At 40.1% G+C, this 17,763-nt stretch overlaps 1 protein-coding gene across 4 annotated transcripts in view; it reads left to right on the top strand.

Moving 5' to 3' along the window:
• CDH6 (cadherin 6) overlaps positions 1-14,975 on the top strand; it is a 104,276-nt gene extending 89,301 nt beyond the window's left edge. For all 4 annotated transcript variants that reach the window (XM_048311036.1, XM_048311045.1, XM_048311053.1 and 1 more), the window contains exons 9-12: positions 2,752-2,873; positions 3,676-3,793; positions 3,881-4,132; positions 7,775-14,975. In XM_048311036.1, coding sequence (XP_048166993.1) covers positions 2,752-2,873; positions 3,676-3,793; positions 3,881-4,132; positions 7,775-8,265 — 983 coding nt within the window. In that variant the 3' untranslated portion in view covers positions 8,266-14,975. The remainder of the gene's footprint in view (positions 1-2,751; positions 2,874-3,675; positions 3,794-3,880; positions 4,133-7,774) is intronic.
• The last annotated feature ends 2,788 nt before the right edge of the window (positions 14,976-17,763 follow it).

Raw genomic sequence — 17,763 nt, 5'->3', positions numbered from 1 at the left:
CTTATTACTCTCAGTGACATTATCTCACCAAGCTCCAAGTATATTTCACTGAAATAATCTAAAAGAAATACCCAGTCAGGTTATAGGCAGGATATGCCTTCAAATGTGTTCCCTTTGATATAGAAAAAAAAAAAATTATAAAGGCATAAAGAGAAACACCTTCCAGTGATGACTGCTCTTGATTTCATTTTATAGTTAAAAAAAAAAAAAGATACAGAAGTTGTTTTGCCTTTGTCTAGAATTGTCAGTAAGTTTAGATTGCTCCATTTCTAAACGTTCTCCTTTTTCACCAGTATGAGCTGCAATTGCTCAGCAGCCCAGAGAATCAGTCATGCTGTGACTGCTGCAAATAAATAGTTGGTGAAACACAGGGTCAGTACATCTGCCACAGTCAGACAGCAAACTGGCATTAAAACTGGGGACACAGGTCTAGTGAGTCACAGCTGCAGAATTACGGCTGATTTACCAGAGACAATTCCCAGAGTGTTTTTAAATATTTGTTACTTAACACTTAGGGGCAAGTCAAACACTGGCAGGACTTTGAGGCTGTATTCTGAAAAAAAAAACCCACTTTAACATTTTGGTTGCTGGCTCAGCAGAAAACATATCCCTATAGAGAGAAATAGATTTAAGCAGTTTGTTGAGTCAATGGAGATGGACCCCAGCATTAATTAAAGGATAATGCAAACAAATGAACCTACATAAATTAATTTGCACAAATAACTTGAAAGATGATGACACAATATATCAAAAAGAAAAGACTTGAAGATGTATATTAATTTCCATTAAACCAGAGAAGAGGCATACGTTCGAAGAGCCTAGAGTTTATATGAAGCCTCTGTTTATTACAGTATGATTTTAAATTGTGAGAACCTTAAGCACCTAGAAGTAAAATGAAAATATGTAGGTTTAGGTTTAAAAAGCGGGAAAGAAAACAATTCTCCTTCTTGGGAGGAGAAGAAACATGTTTGTGAATATATTTGAATGTATTTGTTAGAAAAGTATGCCCTACAAAATAGCCTTGCCAATAGTCCTGTGACTTCAAATGAGTGCCTTTGATTTCTACCTGTTATAAAAATTCAACTCTTTTATTGATGTGTTTTAGCACAGAATTCAGCCTAGTCTGTATTATACATAAACTGTTATTTTATACATTGAATGAATTTAGCCCAATGGCTCATATTAGAGGTTTATGCCTAATGGAATCATATTAACTTCAGTGGGACTGTGGAGCCTTAAAGCACAATATTTTGTCCAAATGACTGAGCTCTGTAATACAAATAAGCAGTGCCAATTTTGGAGAAAGCATTTTCACATTTATAAAAGGATGATAAACACATTAATAGGACTTTTATTAAAGTCAACAAGCTACTATAATGAATAAATAGAAGCTACTATAATGAATAAATATAATAATAAAACCAACCAGCTACTATAATGAATGCTTGCAGAGGAATATAGAGTCTTAGATCCGCTATATTTTATTGCACTATTTTTTCACTTGAATGATAGGTTAAAATGTATTAATAAACTATATTAACATGGGTAGGAAATCAACATAGGAAAATTCAGTGTGAGCCCTCATATAAGAGAGGTGAAGGTGTTTGTTTTAAATGAAACTTATTTCAATCACACTCTTTCACTCAGATTTCACTCTCTGACATTCCCATACCCACATACTCCTAGGTGGATATTGTGTGATACGGAGCACAAAGGAGACAGATCAATGGCGATATCTCTTGGGTTTCTTTTGATTAGTGATGAAAAATTTGTTTGGGACCAGATCTTGTACCGATCTTTTAGGAGTCAGTGGTTGTTACGGTGTGACTTTTTGACTCAGAATCTTGCCTATTTCACCATGCCTGGCTCTAGGCAGGGTTGCTGCCACTGCTTTTCTTCCTTATTCTGTGCATCTTTTTGACTAAGGTCTGTCTCCTCCCAACAGGAAAAGGAATGGTCTATACAGTATGGTGCATTTCCAGATGTTTTCATTTTTATCCAGAACAATAACAGTATTTTCATTAGTATTCTATGCTCAGGAATATCCTTGTCAAGTTCAACCTCTTGGCACTATGCAGTCCTTACAGGGAAAAAAATATTGTTTACATAGGGGGATTTGCAGGTTTTATATAGTGCTTATGTTTCTCAGCTGATACACTTTGGTATTTACCCTAGAACACCAGGCAAAACAATTCACAACAGGTTAGAAAGTATCTGTGATCACAGCTGCAATTACTATTTCTATAACATAATGATAATCATGGTATCTTAAGGAACTGTGCCACAAGATTTGTACAGCACCGAGTATTACATTTAACAAATGGAGAAGAAAAAACCCACTCAATCTCATCCTCATGACTCTTCAGTCTTCCTGTTTGAGAGCTAAGGAAGGGAATATGTTCTAGATACTTCACTGCCACTAAACAGTATCAGTCAGGCTAATAAATAGATCTAATTTAGTTCCAGTATTATATTTACATATAGCACACGTACATTCATAATCACACTTGGAATGGTCAAAGGAATTTGTAAATCCTGGACTCCTAATCTATCTTAACTCTATAGTTTATGCAGAATTAATGATACTACGTTCATCCCATAACACATTCACCAGAAATAAACAGAATGTAAGTGAAGTGCTCTGAGTGAGAAGAATTAAGGCAACGAGCCTCCAAGTCTGTCCTTTTCTTCCATTGCACTGAGTCAGTAACTGGGCTAAATAAAATCTCCATTCTGGTTTTGTCATTTCAGACAACCCAAAACAAAGCAGCCGTGTCCCAGTGTTCATTAAGGTTTTGGATGTAAATGACAACGCTCCAGAGTTTGCCATGTTTTATGAGACCTTCGTCTGTGAAAACGCAAAGGCAGAACAGGTGTGTTGTCTGCTTGTACTAAGAAAATATTCCAAATGAAATGAATTTTGCTACTACTCTTGCATTACCTCATCAAGAGGTGCACTTTGCATTGCATCAAACTTAATTGCAAAATTTAACAGTGGCTGCACAGTATCTATTTCACTTAGTATTCTTCCAGCTAACATGATGGTATGTTTTTGAATGTTATTTTCTGTACTGCACCTTGTTACCCCTGATTTATTTTCATTATTTCATCCTCTGCTTTATTCAGGCACCTCCACTGTCTCCTTCAGAAACAATTTCAGGTCTATAAGTGTTACAGGTCCTGTCTGTGATACAACTATTTTCCTGCTAGATAACTCTCAGTCTACCACTCCTGTTGTGAAGTAGTTCAAAGCAGCAGATAATTTGGAAGATTCAGCCAAACTATTTCTGTGACATGAGATTTGGGTAGACAAATATAAAGTCATCCTGGACTGTCTCACCTTTCATCTCCATTGCTTGTCACATGCAAAGGTTTCCTGCCAATCTGGAGTGGCATTAACACAAGCCTTCTGTTGAAATCAACACGATTTTCCTGCCAGCTTTCAAATTCCTTACGTTACTCACCAATGGTATAGCATGGTGATAGTATGGTGATCCTAAACAGCATCAGCAGCATGCGGATCACTTTTCTTTAGCTCATTATAGCAACATCATCTGCCTGGAAGCAGAAGGAAAAAAAAAATACAAAAGATTGCTTTTACAAGATTTTTTTAGAGTACATAAATAAACATAAAATTCACTGACTTAGGAGATAATTTTGTTCTTATTGTTTCAGCTGATACAAACATTAAGTGCTGTTGATAAAGATGACTCTTACAATGGCCATCAGTTTTCATTCTCCATAGCTCCCGAGGCAGCCAGCAGCTCAAACTTTACACTACAGGACAACAGAGGTGAATTTCTAGGAAGATTTTTCTTTATTATCTTATCCTTGTTTTCAGTCTTCAGATGAAGTCTTAATGCATGCTTTATGTTTCCAGACAACACAGCAGGGATTTTCACCCGAAAAACCAGATATAACCGGCATGAAACAAGTACCTACTTCTTGCCAGTGGTGATATCAGACAATGATTACCCCATCCAGAGCAGCACTGAAACGGTGACTATTCGAGTGTGTGCTTGTGACCATCGAGGGAAGATGCTGTCCTGTAATGCAGAAGCCTTGATTCATCCTACTGGTCTTAGCACTGGGGCTCTTATTGCCATTCTTCTCTGCATCATTATATTACTTGGTAAGTAGTTCGGGGACTTTTTGTTCCTTTTGTGGTTATTTTGCATTGGTATAATGATTATTCCCAGACTAGGACAATGGCAAAGTAAAGACATCATTGTTTCATCCTGTACATATTTTATTGTATTTCCTCTGAGGGCTGCTACAGATGGGGTGTGTAGGGCACAACCTACCTAACCTTAGTTATCTAAAAGTTAGCGATATATGAGGAAGAGGAGACAGCTGGGCTCCACCCTCTGGTCAATGGAAAGAAACACCTGTAGAGAGACATTCATCCCATCTCTTATTGGTATCTAAGGAGGACCAGACACATTACTCATAACCCTCTGCAGGTGTCCATCCCTTTCTGTTGACCACAGAAGGAGGGCAGATAACTTAGTTTTGAAGAATTAACTTCTCATTTCTAAACTGAGGAGAAACAAGTCTCAGTGCTTCTGTTCTGTTGGAAAAGGATGCTGAATGATACTAAAGGACTCTCTCAAACGCTGCAGGGTCCTCCATTTCACCCACCTGTGATTAGAAAGAGGTTGGATCCTGAGTGTGGAGGATGTGCAGAGCTCTGGCTACAGCACTTACAGGTGGTCAACATTTTTTTTTAATATATATAAAAATAAGGACACTTTGCACCATCTCTCACATTCCTCTCAGGTTCCACCCCTCTTGTACTGCAAACAGAGATAGTTGGTCACTCGGCCATTAGCTGTACCTGTTCATCTGGGGACAACTGTACAATACAACGTAGGCTGTTCTCTGGGAGTTGTTATTAGGATGCTTGGAGGAAAGAAGGGAGTCGGACCAATTTTACAGCAGTAGGGTCAGGCAGGGAAGAAAATGTTTCCTTCATGATTCTACTTCTTTTTACCATACTCCTATCTTCCTTGGACATGCTTATCACCACTGCAGAGTCATCCTGATCTTTACTTTTAACAAAATTTCCCTATCCAGTAATGAGTCAAAGATGATGTTGTGGTTCTCAGACTTTTAACAGTATAGTCATGACTTCCTCAAATGAGCACTATCCCATTTTCAGAAAAGATTCCCACAATAACAATCTGATCTTTAATTCACCATTAAATTCATTTTTCAAAACATGGTATCATTGCCCCTAAGGGCTGAGCTCACTTTGTATTAAGTTCCTTACCAGAAAAAGTAATGTAATGCTGCAGGTAGTCTTGCACTCATTAGTAAAACTGTGCTCATTAATACCAATCTGACATTAAACGATTTCCTGTTTTATGTCAATCGAAAATAATTGATTCTGTGTGCTAAGCAGCACTTTATGTCAATTACTGCTCATGCCACCATGCACCATAAGCAGATTTTCAATTAACTCAACTATATAATTTTCTATTTTCAGGTTGGTTGCAGGGTTTGAATGTGCAACCACTACTGAGTGAAAAACAATACTCTGAGCAGACCTGAACCACAACTCAAAGTTTAGCAGCAACAAAAATTGCCTGTAAATTGCTAGGTTTATATGCAGTTTGAGTAAGTTTAGCATCTTATCAGGAGGCTTCAGATATGCTGAACACAGACATGCAAATAAAGGTGATGAACTTCAACATGTAGCTTATGGTGGGGTCTTTTTCCTGCAAGTTCAGCACAAAACAGTAAAATCCACATATCAGACGTGATGTAATTATCAAAGTCTCATCCTTGCATGTTCTGTGTAACACTGTTTTTGGAATGAGATACTTCAGCAACTCTTTGCTGTAAAATCTGTCATTCCTGTGCTTTATCAGACCATTCTGCCACTCACTGTTCCAGAAGCCCATTCCAAACTGACACTGGGTTTTTCAAGTTCTCCAAAATGTTCTCCAGCTACCTCTCTTCTTTCATACACACCTTTCACCAGTCCTTCCACACAGCGCCACAGCTTTTTGATCTTGAGGAAGACAATTGTCTCTTACTGCATTTTTGCACAGCAGCATGAAGAAGCATCGCTCAGATTAGGACCCTTCTGTGACACCATAAGTAAATCCTCATCATTAGGCTGAGATTCTAATGCCATCTGAACCACCTCTCCTAATTCTTCAACTTCACTATCTATTTCCTTTCAGCTCATATTGACAGATGTTCTTCCTTATTCGCAGTATTCCTGTGGTAAGACACAGCATTTTCCTACTTTATCCTGTCTTCTTGGTGACCTTCCATAGTCAACCTACAAGGTACCTGGGCACAGCTACAGACAGTATTTTGCTCTAAGCAATCCCGCAGGGGAACTCATTATTTAAAAAAACAACCAACCAAATCAAACAAAAAGCCCCAAAAAAACTGAACCAAAACGAACAAACAAACAAAAAAACCCAACCACCCCCCTGACCAAAAGAAAAAAGCCCACCAGAATTTGTCTGTCAAAGGAAGTTAAGAATGATCAGGTTCAATGGAATAAAGTTTTGTGTTGGGGACACCCTTAGTCCTTGCCATTGGCCTTAAAAGGTTACAACGGAGGAAGGGACTGAAAAAAAATTCTTTAACAGTTACTGTGCTTTGACTCACACGCCGTTTTAGAAACAAAGCTGACATGAAAGATCATTTTGATCCACCTTATCATCTCACATCAATGAGTTTAGGCATTTCTGCTTTGCTTTGCTATGAAAAAACCGTAAAGACAGCAAGATGTGTCTTTCCTTGGAGTTTGCACGGCAGAGCTGAAATGCTGGGCATTGCAGACTTCAGACTACCAAAGCAATAATGACAGCAGAAATACATCCCTGTTCCTTGTTGCTGTTCATTTGTCAATATTCAGCCATTTACATCTTAATGTAGTATTCAGCTAAGAAATCTGAAATTAGCTTCTGTAGGAAAGTGTTGTCCATATCCCTTTCCTCCCTCTGTGTCCACTTTTCCATCAGTAATGAGAATCATTATTGAGTAAAAATATTAAAATTCGGATTGGAGTCATGGAAAGAGCTCCTCCCCTCCAAATAAATGAAAAATATGTGTATGAACATGCACACTTTAAAACAAAGGACATAAAATATGTTTTAGAAATCTGCCTTTGTCAGAATAAAAAATAACTTTATCATAACTCATCAGCCCATGATTTAATTTGTGTACTTTTTAAGGTGATGTACATTGTAAAAGCATTCCAGGGAAGTTAATAAAACTCAGACTTTGTGCTAGCTGAAAATCCACTCCATATTCCAAGCTTTTTTCCCAGAAGAGGATAGATTTAGTTATCTTGAAATTCAGCTTTGCTAAGCTCAGTAGATACCATCCTTGTCCATGGCAGAAGTTGCATATTGTCCAAGGGGTTCAACCTAAATAACATCTGGTGTTATTTATTGTGGAGAAGGTGGTTCTTCCTTCCTAACTCTCATTAAACTAGTTCTGCTCTCAAGGTGACAGAATTACTGTATGGCTCTGGGTAACAAAGTGCCTACTGGCAAGAAGACATTCTGCTTGGCTTCCTGCAGGCTTGACATCCCCTTTCTTCTGTGCATCCATGCCATTTCATCTCCCAAGGAACTCACAGGCACAGCAAGCGCAGCCTGAAAATCTGACATGCACATCTTCAGTTTTGCAAAACATCCTCTGAAACTTCAAATTCAAGCAGAGGCGCAGCATTTCTTCTGGGCTTTAGTGGAGCTGGCGATTAACCTGCTCTCCCTTTCTCTTTCGCTGTTGTTTTTGTTTGTAGTTACCGTGGTGCTGTTTGCAGCACTGAGACGGCAGCGGAAAAAAGAGCCTTTGATAATTTCCAAAGAAGACATCAGAGACAACATTGTCAGTTACAACGATGAAGGTGGTGGAGAGGAAGACACGCAGGCGTTTGATATTGGCACGCTGAGGAATCCCGAAGCCATAGATGACAATAAATTACGCAGAGACATTGTGCCGGAAACACTTTTTATGCCACGGCGGACTGCAACAGCGCGGGATAACACGGATGTCAGAGATTTCATTAACCAGCGGCTAAAGGAAAATGATACAGATCCAACAGCACCCCCGTATGACTCGTTAGCAACCTACGCGTACGAAGGTAATGGTTCTGTGGCCGAGTCCCTCAGCTCCTTGGAGTCGGTGACTACGGACGGAGATCAGGACTACGATTACCTCAGTGACTGGGGACCTCGGTTTAAAAAGCTGGCAGATATGTATGGCTCCATGGACAGTGACAAAGACTCTTAATATGTTGTCTTTTTTTTTCTTTCTCTTTTTTTTTTTCTCTTCCTCATTCCCAGAAACAGCACTGGGATATGTGAAGTGGCTATTTCTTTCTGTTTCTCCACAGCTGTGTGAAAGGGTTCTCTATTCTATCCATTTGAATTGTCTAATGACTGCAGTCTGTGTGGGTTAGCCATCAGAAAACTTTTTCTAGTATCATTTTATGAGCTTCCAAGAGGCAAAATCCTTATTTTTTTGAGTGCATCCAGTTTACCAAGCCAATCTTACAGGCACAGCAGTAGTGGAGGGAAAAAAAAGATCAGATGGGGAGCAATATTTTTACTTGTTCTGCTTATATTGTAAATTGGAGTATATTACTGTTTAAGCTCACTTGCTTTTTACTTGTATTCAGACTATTCAGCTCAGACGACTGCTCTGTCGACTGTGTATTGCACATCCCAATGTAATGAGGTACCCTAGTTTACCCTATGTATTATAGTCAAAAGTAGTGGTGATGGAATGAAGGTTTATTATACGAGTAGAGTAAGCTGAGAAAAGAACATCAAACACATTTTACTCATGAAGAGGGTAGAGAGGCTTAATGGTCATTTAAACCTGAGTGTTTCTCTAGAACTCACCATTGCCCCATTGCGCTGAATCATACTAACACACACATATATATATAGTTCATTGACTGCTGTGTATATATTCGTTGGACCTAGCATCGCTGGAGAGATGTGTGTGTGTGCACATGTGTGTGGTCAGTAGCCCCAATACCTAATTCTTAGATGGTTTCCCAGTTCTAACACAGGCTTGCTTTGCGATACAGGGAAAGTCATCAAATGCAGCTCCAGATTAGGTCATGACTTGGAGGAAGGAACCGATCATAACTGTGCTTTTGTTTGCGCTTCCTCAGTCAGCCCCCACCTGCACATCAGTGATGGCCACTGTCCTGGGGAGCTTGGCGTCAGGGTGTTCATATCCAGCTACTCCTGCCTGTTCTCATGTGCAGGTGGGGAGGAGTGGCCTAAAGGTGACTGCCACCCTCTGGGGCAAAAGGAGCAACTGCTGAGGAGGAAAGTGGTTTTTTTTGTCCTGACCTTCCCTGCCTGGATGTCCAGGGTGGATTCCTAACTGACTCTCTGCCCAGTTTTGCTATCTATAAAATGGGGAAATAATGCCTACCTCATCAAGATGTTGCAAGAACTATATAAGTCATTTGGAAAATGCTTTAGAAATGGAAAACACTGGCAGTCTGCCAGAGGAAGTAACTTTCCATGCTTTTGGGTAGATTTTTCCTTTTTTTTTCTTCCAGACTCAAGTCCTGAATGAACAAATAAGTGAGAATTAATGGTCATTCCAGCAGCTTGAAAAGTAGGGTTTATAATTATCACTCATTTTTTAAAATAAACTACTCAGCCAGGGTTGTTAAAGATTTCACCAAATGTTAAAATTTTAACCACAAGTTTCTCTGTGTGTGTTTATCTGCTTTGCCAAGCTAAGTAATTTTTGTCCAGGCGTGGATTGGGGGAAAATGCCATAATCTTGGGCCAAAACAGTTTTCTTTATAGCTTGCACACCACTCAGTATTTCAGTCGGTTTGTCAAACGTAGTGGCTGCTCTTCAAATCCAGCCATCTAGGAGAGGCTATCTGGAGGAAACCCTAAGGGACTGCCATGGGGCATATCCAGTTCCAGGAGTTAAATGCCACCCTGTGTCCCAAAGTAGGGAACCAGCCCATGGGACTGTGCCAAGGAGAGAAGGATTTTTTTTTTTTTTAAATACCTCACGTGTAACTATTCTCATTTATTTCATGAAACAGTATTTAGTAGCAGCATTACAGGAATGGATCTATTTTCCTCCTCCCCCAAATTTTAAGTAAATCATTTTGAAAATTAAACAGCTCCAATTTACTCCAGAAATAAAGAGAGATGAGAAAAAAGTTAATGAACAGAAAACTAAGAGGAATTAAAAATTAGTCCCTGGAATTCATTACTCCTAGTGAGTTAAAGAGAGCTGTAAGAGTCCCAGATATTAGACTTTTACAACCACAATGACAGAATTTTAGGTTTTGTGGACCAGCTCAGAGGGAAGAGGATGAGCCAGCCATGCTGTGGCCCTGGCTGGGCAGGAAAGGACTCATTCACAGGGAGGAGCACTGCACGCCTGTAGGTGTAGGGCACAGAAGCTACTGGCTTGCAGATGCCCAGCATTATAGATTGGATGCTTCCAGAGCAGAGGAGCCCAGGGTTTCCAAGGGTCCAGAGCCCTCGGCATCCCTGTTGGAGGCCTCTCAGAGTGTTTAAGTCGAACAGAGTGTGGTTCCCAACTCCGTCACTTAGTGGGGGGCTGAGCTGTTGCACCCATCATAATGGCAATGGCATGGTTAGAGCTTTATTATGTCCTCGTGAGGGCCCCTAAGTAATTTAAGATGATAAAAGCCTAGCTCTTCATGGCTTCCTTGAAATCAGAACTTCTAGGAAGCAATCTGTCCAAAGCTGGCTCTGGCAGACAGGAGAGACCATCTGGATTTCAGATATGTGGAGGAGCAGCAGATGCTCAGCACCACCTGCCACAGGTCCCTCACTTCAGGCTGCTCCCTTCACACAGTCAGTGGGGCCAGCATATCCCTCCAGGGGCTCTCCCAGTGACTTCCTAACACAGGCCTCTCTCACCCTGCACTCTGGGGTTGCCTCCAGCAAATAGCCTCAAGCTCAGAATCCAGCTGGATGCCCGATGTGAGCCAGTGAGCTGTCCCTTCCCCTCCTTAAGCCCGTAGGAAACAGAGGTGGCCGTGAAGCCACGCAGGTATTTGGCCCTGCGAGCCACCCCCAGCTCACTGGGAAGAGGGAATCAGTGGCACTTGGCTGAAGACAGCCCTGGTGCCCTGAAGGGGCTGGGCCCCCTGCAAGTCAGCCTGCATTAGTCACTTCTTGGGGTGGGGTAACGAGACAGGAGGATCACTGAACTCCTTGTAACTATTTTCCTATGTTTGTACAGTGATTTTGTCTGATTTAGTGATTGTTAGTAGCAGTCCAGACGCAAGTTTTGGGTTGGCTTGGGTTTTTTTCCTTTTAATTCAAAGATGGTTTTATATTGTCCATTGAGTGACACAGTAAATAATAGAGAGTGGCTACTCGTGCCTGTTATGTAAATACATTATATATATAAAATTATGTTATGTCACCACAAATATGGTGCCTGAATAGCAAATGCATTCTTCTAAGAAAATTTGAGGCAACCTTGCATCCAAATTATCATTTATGCATTTTAAGGTCTATTTTTTCCTGCAAATTAAACAGATTTAGCACCTCTCACACAGCAAGGAGAGTTCAATTCTTTCTGTTCTTCTTGCTTGGCAGTACCACAAAGTGCAATTTATAAAATCATTACTGCATATTAAATATTGAAAGTGCCATATTGCAGTGAATACAAACCTTTGCAGTAGTATATTTCTTTGCACTTTGTTGCATGGTGGCGTGCTAGATGATAGAAATGAGTATTTAACAATGCTTTCACACAGTGCTACAATTGTCATTTGTAGATAAACAAGTGTTGGACTATGGGCTATGAAGTGGCTTTCAAGGCTGTTTTAAGCCTGCTCTTCTTACAACCACGCCTTTTTCAGAAGAAGAAATATTATTAGGCAGTTTAGCTAAGCCAGGTAGAGAGATAAAAATGCAGTTGGGTTTTAATTTGGGAAAGCATCTGGCCTAACAACAGGAAACATATTAAAAGATGCCAAGGAATTCTGTGGAGTCAACATGAAACAGGGACCTGGGAGTCCATGCCAGCCATGCTGCTGCAGAACAGTAACATTTCTACACTTGAAATGGAATAAGGTTTCTACAGTAACTATTTCATCTCAACTCCCAACAGAAGTCACTTTACCCCAGAAAACTGGTGGGGAGTTGTTTTTGCTTTGTGTTTGCTGGGGGTTTTTTACCCCAGGTGAACTACTTCAGGTTAAACCCAGTTCCATCCCACAGCAGCACCAGTATGGGGAGATGTGGCAGCCCATGCCTCCAGTGCAGCTGTGCCAGGACACCTCCATGTAGACAGGTGCTTGGAAGAGAGCTGAGGCAAAGACTTGCAGAGAGCTCTGCACAAGGCTCTGCCAGCAGTATCACAGGACTGAGATGTGTTCCCAAACCTGACATAGATGGAGTTGTGTCTAACCATGAGAAAACCAAATTGTCTGTATTTTTCAGTTATTTCTGTTAATAAAGGGCTGGAAAAGATACATAGTAGAAGAACATGTCACCTGTACCAATATTTTCTAAATTTTTCCTAAGAAACAGATATATTTTTCTGGCCTTACTTCATTCTATGGATGGGTGTTTTGTCACTGTTAAATGTGAATGGAAGAGGCAACCTTGAAATAACCCACTTTAGGAAGTAGCAGTCTACATTACAAGTTACAACTTTTCCATTTCCCTGTTATGAAAACAAAACAAAAAATAATCCCGCAAGACCAAAAAACTGAACATCTGCAGTACCATAAAAACCAGAACAGTCATGAAAAAGTATAGCAGAGAGAAATGGCTCTAGAAATGTGTGTCTACATATGTACAGTATGACTAAAAGGAAGGGAAATAATGAACACTGGAAGCTGGCCATGTTTCAAAACCAGAGTTATCTGGTTGAGCAGAACCAACAGTGGACTTCTAACACGTTCAGATTTCCTGGCACACCAGAGGGAGATCTACATGGATAGGGAGAAAGGCATCTTTTTTGACCAAGCAGCTTGAATCCAGGCAATTTCCATGTAGATCTTTCAGAAGGAAAGCAAGTAAATTTCTGCAGCATAATTGTCTTGGTGGTTTTCTGCAGAGAGAATTCCTCACAGTGGTTCTGAGCAGGTAACTCTCTGCAAGCACCCCTGTCTGTTAGAAAGGTCTCTCCATGTTTCCTTTGGCTATGAGTAGTATTGAAGTGGTTCAGAAGACCACTGTCCCAAATGGATGCTGCCATCCCCCTGCCTATTTGCATTTCAATTAACTCTGCAGTCTGAGCTTCCTCATCAAATGAAAGCTGACAAAGTAACAGTCATTGTGCTACTTCCAGTGAGTATGAGCTATGTCATAAGCTCTGAAGGGCAGGATTTTTCCAACCCATCTACACCTGTGAAACAGCAGCCTCGTCCAGTAAATGTCAAAGCTGCAATATTTTTTGCTTTCAATTCAGTCTTTAGGAAGAGTTCTTTTCTCAGAGATCATTTCCATTCTTAAAGAGAAACAAAAGCATATTTAATGTCTACAGACTCATGCATTGCTCCAGGAAGAGAGAAAAACACAGAACACCAACACAATCCTTTAATACCAGTCTCTGCCCTCAGCAGTTTTATTTAAGCCAGCTGAAACAATCTCGATCCTGCCCATCATTTTGCAATATTACACTGTTGAGCCCAGACCTGTGTTTGTCATACACTAAACAGTTTCCTGAACAGTTCATAAAATTCAATGGTAGGTATCCAAAAGCTGTGGCTGGGGTTACAGGAAGTACAAGTGTCAGAGAACTGAGCATTTTAAGAAGAAGAGAGGTGAATTGCGTGGGGGGTGAGGGGAGGTAATCAGTCATAGGCAAGGCAGGCCTGTGGCACTCAAAAGCCACAAAACTGTCATCTTGTGTTTAGAGTTACTGTATTTCAAAGGAGTTTTTACAGAACCTGCCCTTATCTTTTTTTTCTTCATGCATCTTTTGCTTTCTTTAAAAATAAATTTGAAAAAAAAAAAACAAATAAAAAAGGAGCTGCTATGTTTAAATTTCTCCTACCACAAAGTCGATTCGACAAATAAGTTCAGCATATAGAGAAATCCTTTCCATTCCCATGGGCTTTTGACTTTTCCTATGAGACTGCACTATTTATGTAAATATACTTGGAGACACTTTCTATAAGCTTTTAGTTTTCTATGATCTATTACTTTAGTGTTTATTAAAGATACAAACTTATAGAATTATTAAGCATTCAGGTGAAGACAACAAAGAAAGAACACTGCAAACACAAAATTGTTCTGGATTTTGACACAAAAAACTCTTCAGAATCACTGTACTGTTTTAATTCTGTGATTACTTTCATTGCTCTGAAAAATTAAAAGAAAGGCCTTATAATAAATGCTATGTGCATCTTAACTGTGTTACTGAGCGAAATCGATCTGGCAAACTCCTATTGTGATTTGTGATTTTTTAAACCCTTTAAAATAAATGCTTTTGGTATTGATTTTTTTTTTAATTAAAAATACTCCCAAGCATAAATTGAAAATGATGCCTCCACCTGGGAAGATTTACTTGCTGGCATACTCCAGCCACACAGTCTCTCATGATGTTATCCCCTGGTTGTGCCAAAGGAGCCTCAGCATTGGATGGATCTGGTCATTGCTCAGCAGAGAGGGACATTTGTGGGTGACAATTTTGTCACCCAAGAGGCTTACACCTAGAACTTCCCTGTGTTGCAAAGGGACCCATGCTGGAATGATTATCTCTTCTGCAGCGTGGATGGGCAATTCGTTTTTGTCAGATGGAAAGTGTGCACTCTCTCCCTTCTATTTCCTGTTCACTGTACTGGCTTCTTTTTGGGGGGTTGGGGGCAGGGGGAAATAAAATTTAAGGATTTGATGAGAAACCAATTTGAACAACAATTTCTCACAGACAGAGTGAATTTGCCTTTTTGCAAATTGATTTTTGTAACAAGTTATTTATATGATATTACTTAATAAATTGTTTTTTCTAACTTGTTTTTTTTTTTTTTCTAATTCTCTCAATCTGTGTTATGGATTTACAACACTATCATAAAGATAAACCTTTGAAAAGATTCTCCAATCCCTTTGAGACAAAGGGCTAAATTGACTCAGTCTTTGAAATTCCATTCTTAAGTGTCTGGCTTGCACCATTCTGTAAAGGCAGTAGGATCACTGTTCTGTGATCATTGAGGCCTCCTTAGACTGGTGTAATTCCAGAAGGCACCATTTAGTGATGCTTACTATGAGGAGGATATTAGTCTATGATCACAAGCCAAGGTTCCCCAGGAAGGCAGCAGAAGCTTTGTCAAGGTAAAGCATGCAGAATGCCTTTCTTTAAGCATATAAAGATCACATAATTTATAATAGCACTGTTCAGTTATTTGTCTTTCATCATATGAGAATCAAAAAAAAAATTAGTCTCATTGCACTTATGGAGAATCCAAATGTCATTTGCAGTATCTTTTTACATAAGGAGAAAAACCTGCCAGGAAAATTCTTCGTTTTAATACTTCCTTAATAAAAGAGCTGTCTGTATCTCCAGAAATTCCATCATATTTAAAGAACAAGGATAAAGAAAAGAGTGAGAAAGGTCACAGCAAAATAATACTTCATTAAAAGCATTAGAATGAATCACAAACAGTTTAACGCTGAAACCCATATGGGGTTTTTGAAAGGACTGAGGAAGTTCTGTAACTGATGAGAAATCAGCCCAAATATCCACCTGCAATCTTTGGTGGACCTCCAGAAGAAAACCTCTGTATGAACAGCCAAAAAACCCCAGCTTTTAAAAACAATAGGAGATCACAAGGATATAAATACATAAGTCTACACGGTTTTTATTTACCTCATCATCTGAACCCCGAGTCAGAGAAACTGAGCACTGCCCTGCACATGGGGGATGTATCTACTGCCCCCACACCCTTCCCTGGGGACACACACACACTTGCAGGTGCAAGCACAGAGAGGCTGCAGTGACCCCATCTCTCGGCTCTGTTACTTCGTGCATCAGAGCAGCCCTACAGGATTTCACAAAACATCAGAATGAGCTTTTTGTCTTCTAAACAATGGCAATAGCAGGAGAAGAAATCCTGGATGTCCACCTGGTGAAAGGTGCTCCAGACTCTGCAACCCTCCACGTGTGCTGAGGCTCTGAAAGCAGAACCACTTTTATTTATGTGATAGAGGAATCTGTCATATTTCTTGTCTTCTCATTTGATTTACTATATCAAAGAGCACTTCAATCATAAAGAAAAGTCAGCTAAAGGCTAGCATTTCAGCCAGAAAATGTATTTGGTTTCCAACATTAATTTACCAGGTTTATCGATGCAAAATTACTCCCCCCCACAAAAAGCAACACACCAACCACAATCCCCTGCAAATAAGCATTTCATTAATATTACCAAAGTCACCACAGAGATAAGTCAGCTACACAAGCCATTAAAGCCAAAAACGTTTTTGGGGTTTTTTTTAAGTTCTTGTTGAGTTTGTCTCCCCCTCCTCTGCCCCTCATCTCCAGTCTTGTGAGACCCCACCTGGAGTGCTGCATCCAGCTCTGGGGTCCCCAGCACAGGAAGGACATGGAGCTGTTGGAGCAAGTTTAGAGAGAAGGGATACCAAGATGACCAGAGGGATGGGCTTCCTCTCCTGGAAGGAAAGGCTGAGAGAATTGGGATTGTTCAGCCTGGAGCAGAGAAGACATGACCTAATTGCTGCCTTCCAGTACCTGAAGGGAGCTGACAAGATGGAAAAGGATTTTTTATAAGAACAGGTAGTGACAGGACAAGGAGGAATGGTTTCAAACTGAAAGAAAGTAGGTTTGGATTAGATATTAGGAAGAAATTCTTTACTGTGGGGTTGGTGAGGCACTGGAACAGGTTACCCAGAGACATTGTGATGCCCCATCTCTGGAAGTGTTCCAGGCCAGGTTCAATGGGGCTCTGAGCAACCTGGTCCAGTGGAAGGTGTCCCCCCTGCCCATGGAAGGGGAGCTGGAACTAGATGATCTTTAAGATCCCTTCCAACCCAAGCTATTCTGTGTTTCTATGAATTTCCAGGACAGCTCAAACAAGAGAACCAAAGAAAAGAGCAAACATTTAAGATGCTGTAATACTTGCATAAAAATTGCAGGAATGATCACTTAAATGAGCAGCCAAGTGAATTCAGTGTTGGTTCTTCCAATCTTAGTCTCAGATAACATCCCTTTTGACGCTGCAAATGAAATTTGAGTTTGTTGGATAAGGCACAAATTTAAATTAAAAAAATAGAAACATATTCTATCCAAAATCTTCGAAGCTCTTCCTCTTTCTTGCCAACACTGGTAGATCTTTCCCTGATTATAGTACAGACAGTTACTAGCAAATATCCACTCTCTGCATTTTCTTTTCTCCAAACTTACTGCTACAACTAAATTTTTCAGCAGCTGTCTATCTCCACATCAGATCCTCAAGTACCTCTGTCCCTCCAATCAGAAGGCTGATTCCACTTCCTTTATTCCCCACACAGAAGCAAACATGAGCATCGTCAGAACTCCTCAGTAACTCACTATTTCTAATTGCTCTAATACTCATTACACATTTTTTAACCTTGGCAAACCACAGAGCGCACAAAACCATTTATATTTTTACTAGCTGTGGACACAATCATGGCCTGATAGGACCATATCATCATATCCTACTTTATTTAAGCGAAAGAGAAACAAACTTAGCGTGATCAAGAGAACAGAGTCAGGACTGTATGCAAGGGGACATGCTAATCTGAAACTTTCAAAAACCTTTGGGGCGGT

Source organism: Corvus hawaiiensis, chromosome 1 (assembly GCF_020740725.1).
Source record: "Corvus hawaiiensis isolate bCorHaw1 chromosome 1, bCorHaw1.pri.cur, whole genome shotgun sequence".
In the NCBI taxonomy this organism is placed as follows: Eukaryota; Metazoa; Chordata; class Aves; order Passeriformes; family Corvidae; genus Corvus; species Corvus hawaiiensis.
This window is presented reverse-complemented; position numbering and strand designations above follow the sequence as displayed.